The 13,506-nt window shown below is 26.9% G+C and overlaps 1 protein-coding gene across 1 annotated transcript; it reads left to right on the forward strand.

Annotated features, from left to right (window-relative positions):
• The first annotated feature begins 4,420 nt into the window (after nucleotides 1-4,420).
• On the forward strand, nucleotides 4,421-7,786 carry LOC108469173 (auxin-responsive protein IAA1-like). Its single transcript, XM_017770065.2, has 5 exons — nucleotides 4,421-4,764; nucleotides 5,653-5,825; nucleotides 6,670-6,781; nucleotides 7,377-7,444; nucleotides 7,547-7,786. The coding sequence occupies exons 1-5, from the start codon at nucleotides 4,511-4,513 to the stop codon at nucleotides 7,585-7,587; spliced, it is 648 nt and encodes a 215-aa protein (XP_017625554.1). The 5' UTR covers nucleotides 4,421-4,510; the 3' UTR covers nucleotides 7,588-7,786.
• The last annotated feature ends 5,720 nt before the right edge of the window (nucleotides 7,787-13,506 follow it).

A 13,506-nucleotide genomic window follows, 5' to 3' on the forward strand; every position in this document is an offset into this window, starting at 1 on the left:
ACTCAATTATTTGATAAATGATACATTTGAATGGAAATATTTCGTTGATTTAGATCCTCCTTAAGTGTGGACCAAAACTGCCTCGCCCAAGTAATAGTGGCTTTAATAATCTCAGAAGCTTTTCACGTAAGGCCTTGAAAGACAGGAAAATTCCTATTTTTCCAAATGCACCACAAAACAATACCAAATAAACTTGCACAATTAACTTCCATAGAGTCCAACAACTCACTAGACTGTAGATTGGATAGCAACCATTTGGCAAGATTAGAAGAAAAGAATATGCCGCTTTGGCTCAAAGGCACCTCCTGTCCTCATACATCTTTTGCCGCAGAACTATCTCTAATTTAGAATTTAAATTATAGTTTAGAGGTATTTCATTAAATGATAATTATTTAATACGTTGACAATGAAAATTTTTAACTCCATAAGTAGGATGAAATTTTATCATGTATCTTAAGTTATATTTTAAAAATTAAAAATAACTAAATGTGACATGACAAAATCTCATCCATATATTAAATTACAAATTTTTATCACTTATGTACAAAATAATTACTTTAATTAAATTAATTTTAACTAAAAATTAAACATTAGTTAACTACAATTAAAAAAATTAAGGATTAGTTAGAATTTTAGTTAATTTGGTCTGGCTCGACTAGGTCACTACTCACTAGGTAATATTATTAAACTAAATCATCATTTTTATAAATAAATTAATGCGTAATTTTTAACCAAAAAAAAAAAAGAGCTTAGAGCCAAGAACTTTAGGATAATCCATCACTCGAGAAACATGAACGAGTTATATATATTGAAATTAATTATTTAATTGATTTGGAAAATAACTATTTAATAGTTTTTTCAATAATAAAACACTATTTAATTCATAAATTGTTGTTACCATACATGCATGAAATTTCAACAAATGCATGCATGTTCACGTATGGGAAAACGTGTAAGGGATTTAATATCAAATTAAATATTTACATATTTTAATAATCTTTTACACAAGATTTTATATTCTTCAATAATAATATATAATTGTACTAAAATCTATATTAATTCGATATTTTTATGATATTAATTAAAAATAATATTTTTTCAATATATACTTAATTGGTTAATTTTTAAATCAAATAAAATATTTTTAATTTATTCAATATTTTACCTAAATTTATGAAAATGTATAAAAGTGTTAAAAGCAAATTTTAATCAATTTTATTAGGGCTAGAAGTACATTGATACATTGCACATTTTACAACAAAACATATAGAAGTGGATATAATGTAAGACAAGCAAACTAGTATAATAAAGGGACTAGAAACTAAACCAATTTTAATCATTAAACCTCTAAATTTTTAAAATTTTTCAATCAAGTCCCTTAAAAGCTTAATACCAAAATCGGTCATTGTACCTAAATATATATAGCAGACCAAATAATTTTCCTAGTAAGTTAAAGAGACTTATTAACCCAATGAGATAACTCAGGTTCAGATCCTAAAAGAAATATTGTTAAAAAAAATAACCACAAACTTTCAAAGAAAATTACGTGATCCATAAGACCAACATAAATAATACCTTAATTTAAAAAAAATTAATTATTTTAATTATTGATCAACAATCACATGCACATGAAATAAAGAAGGGTTTAATTAATCCACACCATCATGAAATTGGATTCACATGATTTGGCATCAATCCCTAATTATAATAGTAAGTTGAGTGCATGCATGCAATGCACTAATTCACTTTTGTCAATTAATATTATTTTGTTTGCAATTTATGTCTCAATTCAGTCTTCAATCAGGCATGCTTCAATATCATTATTTTATCCAAATCTTGAATCTAAAGTGTCACCATATTTAATTTTAATTAGAATTAAATTTTAAATTAGTCCCTAAACTCTAAAATATTTTATTTATTTAAATCTTTATAATAATAGTATCGTATAAATTAAGTTATTTTATTAATTTAATTGTCAAATTAAAACATGTTTAAAACACGTTGATTAGATTTAAATGCATCAGTACCTTTTACAAGGACAATCAGGGATGGTTCTAAGGTTAAGTCCCTTTTAACTTTTTTTGAAATAACAAGTTAATACAATAAAAAAATTAATGTATAATTCAATTTTGATCCCTCTAAAATAAGTTTCTAGCTTCATGGCTATGGACAACTTAACATGACGTGTTGTGTAAACAATCATTAAAATTTAAGAGTAATATTAATTTTTTTAACACATCATATTTAATTTATCCATGTGATAAGTACACGTGTTTAAAATTGAATATACATATTTTAAATGCAATCAACACCATAATTAACAATTAGGCTAACGAACTGACCTGGTTGATTTGATATTTGTACATTACAAAAACTCAATTAAAATGTTATTTTGAAATTTAAGACCAAATTTGAATCCAAACTATAATTCAAGGACGTATGGTGAAATTGACCCTATTAATAAATTTCATGGTTTCAAAAAAAAAATTAATAATTTAATTTTTTTTTCAAAAATAGAAAAATAATTACTGTTGATTTAAAGCCCAAAACTTTATTCGGCGAAGCCGCGTGCGGCAACCGGTTTTGCGGTTTGACTCCAAAGGCAGCAAAAAAGAGAGGAAAAAGAACCGATGAACAAACAATCGACACGTGCCAGACATTCCAACATAGAGCACGTGCTTGTCGGAGATTTAATTTTTTGTTTCTTGTATTGACTTAATAATGACTTGTACATTTAGGTCCCACGTGTTCTTTTGTTTGACCTTCTTACCCTTCATTTATGAGATAAAGCTCTATTTAGTCACTATATTTGACAACATTTCCGGTTTGGTCATTGAACTTGGATTGCTTAAGATATAGTGATGTGAGACTCTGAGATTATGCCATGTCATCTTCTAAAATATTTTAAAAAATTATATAATTTTTTAAAAAATAAATTATATGATATTTAAATTTTCTAGTGATGATATGGATAATGTTATTGAATTTTAATGGAATTCAAATTCAAAAATCAAACTAGGGAAAACTGCCAAGTTCCAAGTAGTGATGTAAATGAAACACTAGTGCTCGTAAGTTATTTCAGTTCAACTTGAAAAAAAAAAAACTTGAATTTAATTTAATAATTATCGAGTCAATTTTGAGCTCAAACAACTCGAACTATCATTAGAGCTGAATTCAAGCATTGTAATACTCAACTCGAACAACTTGCGAGCTTGATCAAAATTTTCCTTTATAACGTATTTTTATATTATTAAAATTACATTTTTCTCCCTACAAAAAGTTTAGAATGTAATTTTTAAGTGTATAACAATATGTGCTTAAAATATTACAAATATGTTACGTTTGCATGACACAAATTTATTAACCCAAATCACAAAAATTCAGAAGAAAAAATAAAGAAGGCTAACTATTAATTATGTAAAGATGAAATTAGTAGTCTCAAATTGGGGCAACAATTTCTATTGATAGGTAAGCACTTTTGACGAAAATTTCAACCCTTTTTCCTATTTCAAGCACCCTAATAATTATATAGAACATGATAATAAAATAGTTAAAATATAATATAATTTAATAAAAATAATATAAATATTTTAACATTTCAAATTTTATATAATATATATGATATATATTATATTTAAATCACAATTTAATAAAAGGATCATTTCCACTAAAAGTCTTTAAACTATTATAAAAATTTTAATTGATCCAAAACTTTATAACGTTTTAATTTCAATAATCATTGAAAATTTCTAGGCTTTTTTGTTTCACTTTTCGATATTTATAAGTTTCGAGTTGTTTGTTTAGAAGTTGATTCAATTTCTTTATCTGGACTAAAATACCCAAAGGCAAACTTTAATGATGGCCAAGGGGCTTTGGCCCCCTAAATTTTTTAGAAAATTTTATTTATCTCTTGAAATTTTTAAAAAAATTTTGATTAAATCTCTCTCAAAATTTTAAAAATTTTAATTAATCACACAAATTCTTTTATAATTTTAATTAGAGCCCTTAATATTTTTTTAAAAATAAATTCTCATTTAACTCTTAAATTTTTTCAAAAATTTACTAAGTCCTAAAATTTAATACCAAGATCCGCTATTAAATATACCAATTAATTTTTGATCCATTCAATTTGACCAACTTATCCAATCCAATTTCAACAACATTATTTTATAATTTGAAATGGAATTAAAATAGGGATGGAATCTTTTAATAAAAAGTCTAAAAATATAATAATTTGCACGGATTATACGGTCTAAAATTGATTGAATGAACCGACAAAGTGCTCGAAATTCCATGATGCTTATGTAACTACTTGAACCGATCCCGATCCAACGGTCCAACTTCCACGTGTCTTGTGCCCATTGGCTTCACAATCAATCTTATTCTATCTTTGTTTCCTCCTTTTTGTATATAAAAGCCGTAATCCCCTGAGCTTTTTCTTATTTTGCACAGAGTTTCAGTTTTTCTTTTTCCTTTTAATGCAAAAACGCCAGCTTTTTAAGAGAGAGATATGGTATTGAAAGAAGAACCGAAGTCACCGGAAAGTGACGTCACCAGCATGAGTTTCGAGGAGACGAAGCTGACTTTAGGATTGCCAGGGGAGGGACGATCGTCGGCGGGAGCTGTCAAGTGTTCTGCAAAACGTGGCTTCGTTGAGACCGTAGGGGATCTTAAAGTCGGGAGTTCTGGTGACTGCATGCCTGGTGGACGTGATGACACTACTACTGTTGTCGATTCCGGTGCCGGAATACCTCCTCCCGCCAAGTAAGTACAGCGAGACCTTTCTTTTCTTTAACTGTTTTTAAGCGAGACCTTTTTTTTCTTTAACTGTTTTTTAAAAAGGTTGCAATTTCAAAATAATAAATTAAATTAAATAAAATTCGAAACTTTTTTCCCACCTTGAAAATTATATGTATTTTTGCTATAATAAATGGTATTAATTTTTCACCTCTTGACTTGCTAGTATTATATAAAATTAGGTTTAGAAAAAAACCTTAAAAAAATTATAGTTAATTATTTGTTTTATTAAACATATAATTGAAAAATCACAAAAACTTTCAATTATTTTATTTTATTTTTAAAAAATATGTAGATATTTTTTATTTAAATTTCTTCTATTTTCAATTAAATTAGATTGAATTATGAGCATTAATCATGCATATATAAAATTACGTGGTATATTTCATAAGAAGGATCAAAAGGGTAACACATCCAACCCCATGTGATGGTGTGTTCACCGCTCTAAGTATGGCTTGAATTTGAGTGGCACTAAATTTTATCCTATTTTTATAATTTACTAAAAAAATAACACATCTCATTAGTTACAGTAAAAAAGTTAATTATTAAAAAATCATCAACTGAGCAATAAATTTATTAAAAGTTCTTCACTTTTAATAATAGATATTATTTTAAGGACAATTTTATTTATTTTTATATAAAATCTAGAAAAATATTTATACATTTCAAAATGTTGTGATTTTATATCATTTTAATCAAAGCCAAATTTTGTTATTATATCATTTTTTTAAATTTGTTACATTTTTCACCAACAAAATCTAATATATATACATATAACATAATATTTTTATTTAGAAAAAAACAGATTTATGATTTTATTTTGTGTAATTAACTGTACTTATGTGGGTATTGAAGGGAACAAGTAGTGGGTTGGCCACCAGTGAGATCAAGTAGAAAGAAGGCTATAAATGAGAGGTTTAAGTATGTGAAAGTAGCCATGGATGGAGCTCCATTTCTTCGCAAAGTAAACTTACAATGTTACTCTAGTTACAACCAGCTCTTGAAAGATTTCGACAACTTATTCGATTGTAAGTATTATGATAATTCATTTATGTACAGTTTTATGCATCATCAATAAATCAAATATTGAATCATTGTTAAAAAACTCTAAAACTTATCAAGGGATTTCTATTTCTTTGGAAGAAGTTTTTCAAAATGTTGTCTATTTGGAGCTGTTGGATCTTTCAATATGTGCAATATTCTCATCGGAAATTGCGAATTTAGAAAATCTTTTAAGAGGGACCGAAATTTGAATTATAAATTTTGAAATGTCAAAAATTATATATATTTATTATATATCAGTTTATGATTTTATCATTTTTGAAAAGGACTAAACATATTTTTATTTCATTTTTATGGGCGAAAGTATAAATTTAGCTTATTTAAATTTATAATGTAATAATTTATAGGGGAGGCCTATGGTTGCCTACCAATCGGTGTTTTGTCTCCGAACTTTGACGAGAGCTTAAATGCTAGTGGTTGTCTAAAGAGGCGACAAGTTTAACAAAATGGAAGTGCTTTGTTGGAATGAACCGTGTATGGCATGTGATCATCTACTAAGGAAATGTAAGCATTTGCACGTAGTTTTGCTTGAGTTACGCATGGTTAATTCTAACGAGGCGCTCCGACTCAGATGAATCTATTGCATTTTCAAGCACTTGGGTTCTCGTTAGAGCTGGAGGACAAAATATTAATATGGGATGATAATGAACATTTTAAAGGACCTATTATTAACCTCTTGAAGGAATCGAAAATCTCTCAACAAAATTAAATTTACTTAACTTTATTTCTAATAATATGACATAATATAATTGATTGATGATACATAGAATTATATTCGGTGGCTATATAACAATGGTGATGATGGTTTAGGTACTAATAAAGAGGAAAGCAAGCTTATGGATGTGGTAAAAAGAATGGAGTATGTACCAACTTATGAAGATAAAGACAATGATTGGATGTTAGTTGGAGATGTTCCTTGGAAGTAAGTTTATTTATTTTTTAATTATATCTTAATAAAATTTGCTATATATTATTTATTTAATTCATATATATTTGATTTATTGTTTGTTGTACATTTAATATATTGTTTTCTTTTAGTGAAGGAAATCTCCTCCTTTATGAGAAGGTTTCGATAGTGATTGAACGTCGAAAGAGTAAAAAGGGAGCTTTTGCTCCCAAAATTTTTGAATAATTTTTATTAAATTTAACCCTTTAAAAATTTTGGAAATTTTTAAAAATTCTCATTAATTCTCTAATGAAAACCTGCAAAAAAAAAAAATTTAAAAATTCTTATTAAGCCTTAATATTTATGAAAATTTTAATTAGGTATCCTCAAACTTAATAGCATATTCTATCACTGGGTTTTGAATTTGAACTTAAAAAGATAACCTTTTAGATTATAAAACCTTGATAAACTATTGAATGTTAAAAAATGATGATACCTTAAATGTAAACATGCAAGGACAGAAGTCCAAACCCTCGCATGTACACTGGCTTGAGAAAAGCATTTTAAAACCCGGTTATCACATTTTATAGATAAATTAATTATTTGTAATCTCTATTTTTGATTGAAATAGAATGTTCGTAGAATCATGTAGACGTATCCGTTTGATGAAATGCTCAGATCCTACAGTCTTCAAATTAGGTAATTATATATACATATACATGAATACTTATTTCATTGATTATAATACTCTTAGACTTAATCACTATCCAAATTTAATTTGATTTTATTTAATTGATGCAGCATCAAAGGGCTGTTCTTCTTCCTCTTCTCCAAAATGTTGAATTCCAAGCTGAGTTCATAGTGAGTGTGGTTTATATATATGTATGTATGTATGTATGTATGTATGGTGGAACCCCTTGTAATTATGTTAGATTCCAAGAAAAAATTTGTGCCTTTAATATAAATTATGAACATAGAACTTTAATCATGTTCCACAACCGAGTTTTTATTATTGGATATCATTATTTTGCATATTTTAAATGATTTGTTTATTTTGTATCGAAAAAAAGTGATTTGTTTATTTATTTATGTACTTTTTCAATCCAAAGAAAAACCAAAGTTAGATTTGATAGAAAAATAAATATGTCTGACAAAATAATAAATTTTTAAAGATAAGAAAATGAAAATTTAAAAAGATATTAAAAAGTAAGAGATGAAGACTTCTTTTAGTAGTTAAAAACTAGTGATTAAAAGATATAGATAAATTTTAAATAAAATTATGTGTTATTTTTAATTAAAATTAATAGGTAAGGAGTTATTGGTGGTTAAAAAATATATAGTTAGTTTTAAAATACTTCTTTTAAATTTAAGTAAAAATGTTATAAGACTTAAATATCTTTTTGATTTTGCGATTGAGTCTTAGTTCGATTGACATGAATATTATTACTAATGTAGGAGGATGTAGGTTTAAGTGCATGTAATTAAATATTAATTAAATACATGTAATTATTTCTTGACTTTTTATTATTATAAAACTTTAAAAACCATTTAATTAAAAAATTATTTCATAATAAAATATATCAATTAACTTATGCAACTAAAGTGCCTTGATTTAACCGAAACGCATAATGAAAACAAATCCCAAATAGCACCAAACAAGCTTATTAGGTGAAAAATATTATGGATACGATACGAAGAGTTGGATTGCATTTGTTTTTTTACTTAAAAATAGATAAATTAGTCCCTGTATATTAGAGCAAACTGATCATTTTGTTAAAAATTCTATCCAATTCTACTGTTAAAAGCTAATATCTATATGTGAGCATGAGATACACCTGGCATATCAACCAAGTCAATTCTTAACAGTACAAATGGATGAAACTTTTAACTGGAGGACTACTTTACTCTTTGATCTAACGTATGTGAACTAATTTATCTATTTTTTAAGTAGAGAGAGTAAAATGTAATTTAAATTCTAGTACAACGATCTCCATAGTATTTTTATCGCTTATTATGCCCTTTGCAATTGTCAATGTTAACCCATCATTATCAATTGGACACAGATATTTACGAATAATTAATTATTTTCTTTAATTTAGTTAATATTTAATTTTGAACATTTTAATTATCCGCGATAAATTATGAGTTGACGTAGATACTAATCTTTGAATTCATCATATGAATTTATTTTACTTTTATAGATAGTAAAAACATTTTCAAATATCATATTTGAAAGTTTGAATTCATTATTTATTTTGATTCTCAAATTTTTTATTTAAATGCTCTTTTAATTTAATTTTTTTTTCTCAGTCAATTGATTACAAGAAAAGGCGTTGAGATCGCCCAATCCACACCAGTTCAAACAATGAAACAAACAGCAACCAAACAATGCCAAAAAGGAGCACAACAACAAAACCCAAACTAAGTGAATTAAGATATTTAGCGAACTTGGATATGCAACAAGTAATTTATTTAATTCAGATTCGAATAATAATAATCAAATTTATCACGGATGAAAAAATAAATTCGAATTCTATTAAATTTATAGATTCAAATTTAGATGTTACATATATTTTATCCATGACTATCACTAACAAAATTGTATTGGTCTTGAATCAAGTCATTAGAATTTCGTGTGATTTTCAAGTTTGTGTAATTCCATGTTTAAATTGTTTCCAATTCAAATTACTTTCTATTTTCCAAGTCATTTAATTCAATAAATCAAATTAAAATTCCACATCAACAATTAATAGAACAAGCACACAAAATTCATAACAAACAACTATTTCGATCCTTTTTATAATATACATGAACCATTTTACTCGTTTTTTAAATAGAGGGATTAAGCAAAACGGTTCATTTTCATATAGTATATGAATCACTTTTGCTCAATTTTCAAATAGAGGGACTGGAACCTCAAGTTATAGTTTATTAATAGTGTGTCCACCTTCCTAAAAAATACCTATGTTTCAATCATCATTATACCAAAAATAAAATAAAATAAAGGACTAAAATATAATCTAAAATATAATATAAGGATTTCAATGATATTTTTATAAAACCATTTATAGTTTGTGCAGTCCTTGGCGTATTCGGTCTTTGAAAAAATCGAAACCAACGAGAGTAATCTCAACTTCTTCTCTCCATCATGTAGTTGATCCTTTTCTCAATTCGCCAGCAGCTCCTTTTACATGTATAAAAATAGGGTTAATATAACTTTTAGCCCCTAAATTTTACAATTAGGTCCATTTTGATCATTAAACTTGAATTCCATTAAAGCTTGATGACATCACATTTTGAAATTGTGCCACATCACCAAAAATTTTTAAGTGATGACGTGACACAATTTTTGAGTGTCACGTCATCAAACTGTTTTTTTTTTTTGTCAAGTTTAAGGACGAAATAGACTTAGTTATTAAATTTAAGCACTAAAGTGACAAAAAAATACAAATACTGAATTCAAACAAAATGCCAAAATTAAGGACTAAAAATTATATTAACCCATAAAAATAAATTTATATATATGGTTGTGGATTTGTGATGGTATCCATTCTCATAGTTTAATTCCAATAATGAAACTTTATGCTAACATTTATGTCTTCATTTTTCTTCTACTTTTATCCTTCTTGAGAAGCTCAGAAGCTGATTTTGTAGCATTCAATTCAAACCTATTAGCAGGTAATCTATAAATTGCAAAATTTATTGTTAGTATTTGATTGAATCAAGTCAAATTTCGAGTCATTTTATTTGATGGGTTTTATTTTATCAATTGAGTTTAATGTGAATTTCTATTGAATCAGTTAAATAAAGAATAAATTCTAGTCGAGCCAAATAAATCTACGTAAAAACACTCTTTAGATCTCTGTCAATTTTAATTTTAAACAAATTGATCTTTTTTTAAAAAAAAAGAGAGTAATTGAGTGTTTATACTTTTTAAAAGTGAGCAAATAAAGACAATTACAAATGGTGTTAGCTATTTTCGTTAACATATGTCATGTATCCAATTTTGATTGGTTGATTTTTAATACACACATACAATTATCCATTAGCATATCGTATTAAGTGATAACTCTACTGTTAGCTATGAGCAAGTGATTTACAAAAAAACATTGAGAGAAAGTTTAAAAATTTTCTTGTCCTTTTTCGTACTTTGCATGTCCATATATATACGGTCCATTTGGAGTTTGTAACTATCCCTCTCAATAATGTCATTTTTAAGATTCGAACCTACATTAATTCTTTAAGAGTGTAATGTGTCTCACCATTGCACCTAACCTTCCGATTGTTGACTTCATTAAAAATCTACGCCAAAAGTGAGTTGAATTCTGGTTAATCATTTGAACTATTCAAGTTACATATCTAAGGGAGAAGCTAAAAAAATTATTCTAAGGAGTCAAAAGTGAATAAATTTTTTAAAAAGAGCAAACTGCAAATTTACTATTATATCTATTTATCTTAAAAATTAAAAATTAAAAAATAATATTTCATTCTTGAAAAGTCAAGGCCCCTCTCTCTGTCCTTGTATATGTCTCAAACTCGAGTTAAACTATTTAATGGAATTGATTCAAAAATTCAAAAATTATTTATTTCAAATTATTTCGGATTTGGATGCAGTTAATGCTTGTGCCATTGTGAACTGCGGCCAAGGGACTTGCCGAGAAACAGGTGGTATATTGATAAGCTTCGAATGCGACTGTTATCCGGGCTGGACCAAGTTTAGTCTTTTTCCACTTTGCATTATCCCCAATTGTAAGCCCCCCATAATCTTTAAATTGATCAATTTCTTTTTGGTTTTTATATATAATTAGTCCCTATACTAATTCATTTATTCAATTTGGTATTTGAGGATTTTTATTTTTTTCTTTTCACTTAATAATAATGTGGCATGAGTGCAGTGTTGTTTTTATCACGTGTCATCTTCTTATTGAACACGGACGGAGTAATGTGTTTAACTAAGTAGAATTTTAAGGTGTATTAGGATATCAGAGTAATTGTAGAAATAATTACCTCTTAAAAAATGAATAAAAACTTTTTAAAAAGTTAAATATTTATTATGTTTAATTTTCTTACGTAATTCACTTTGAAGAGTGTAATCAGATCAGTTCAATGAGATCCATTAATTCCAATAATTATGTGAGATTTATTAATTATACTAGTTACTCAAATATGCTACACATGTAATTATAAGCAATTACATCCAAAACTAATTACCAAAGGGCTTTAAAAAAAACTGAAATATCAAGCCGAGCCAAAAATAACTAAACGTGAAATATATATACTACAGGGGCCAATTTTGTATATAAACCTTTATTTTTCACAGTCCTCCTTTTTTTCTTTTTACATGATTTTTTCCCTTTAAACATATGTAGGTACACTCAACTTTGGTTGCGGAGCGGAAAGTCCATCATCACCACCACCTCCGCCTCCTCCACTACCGTCGTGGACCTTTAACTTATCGGACCGTAGGGTTCTTTTGGGAAACAATTTCTTTTAATTTTAAATTATTAGTTATTTCTATTAACTAATTTTTTTAAATTTATTTTCATGGTTATTATTTTGTGTTAGCTTGTACCTTTACTTGGTGTGGTGACGGGAGCTGCAAAGCAAATGGGACTGGCTATGAATGTGATTGCAATGAAGGATATGCTAATCTACTTGCTAACCCAACCTTACCTTGCTTCAAAGAATGTAATTTCTTTACCAAACAATCGTACTAATTACTGTTTAGGATTTACAATTTAGAGGTTAAATTATTTAATTGATGGTTTTCAATTAAGTCAATTATAATGGTTAATTCAGTACCGTAGAATCGACTACTAATTTAACCTATTTCTGCTATATATTACTTTTAAAAATTTTAAACCATATTTATACTGATTGAACTAATTGACGTTAAGTCAATTCGATTAAATTGATTAATCTATTAAAGTATGGGATTGGTTGGTTAAATTGATATTGCTTCATGTAGGTACTCTAGGAGGGGATTGCCACAATGTTTGGCTCGGTCCACGACCACCACCACCACCTTTGCCATCATCTTCCCATGGTAATATACCTCTAGAAAGTAGATTTGTTCATAGTTTGAGTCAAACCAGATTATATTTAAATTTCAAAAAAAAAAAAAAATCTTGCCTATATTTGACTCATAATAATTTTTAAAACTATTATATATATTTCAAAATTAAAATTTAATAAAATATTTACTATTTAATTTAAATTCAAAGCCTGATTTGAAAATTATCTTTAATAAATCCAACTCGAATTGAACTAATTAGTGCACGGTTCATGGATAGGTTTACTTAGAAACTTCGAGAAGTTTAATCCTGAATTTTTTTATTTTACCTTTAATTGTAGGATTGAGAGCACGGAAAGGGACTTCCAAGATTGAAGATAGTTTGAAAACACTAATAATTTTTGTTGCTCTAATTCATCAATGGCTATAAAGGGGATCAAAATGTGAAGACTTCCAAATTGCTAGGCCCATACTATATTAAACTATTATATAACTTATTTTTGTAGTTTCTTTGTTTATATTTGAATGGTCATAATTTTGACCTAACTTAATTTCTCAATCCCAAATGAGAATGTATTTATAGCAAAAATTAATGTGTTATTCATGTAATATATGTTTTAAACTATATAGATAATAATATCAACTTTATACTATATTTTTGGTCAAAAGATAATCATGGTGATGATGATGATAAAATGGGATTTCGATGCTTCTTTTATTTATAAAAAAATGAATAAATAGATGTTTT

This window comes from Gossypium arboreum, chromosome 8, assembly GCF_025698485.1.
Source record: "Gossypium arboreum isolate Shixiya-1 chromosome 8, ASM2569848v2, whole genome shotgun sequence".
Lineage (NCBI taxonomy): Eukaryota > Viridiplantae > Streptophyta > Magnoliopsida > Malvales > Malvaceae > Gossypium > Gossypium arboreum.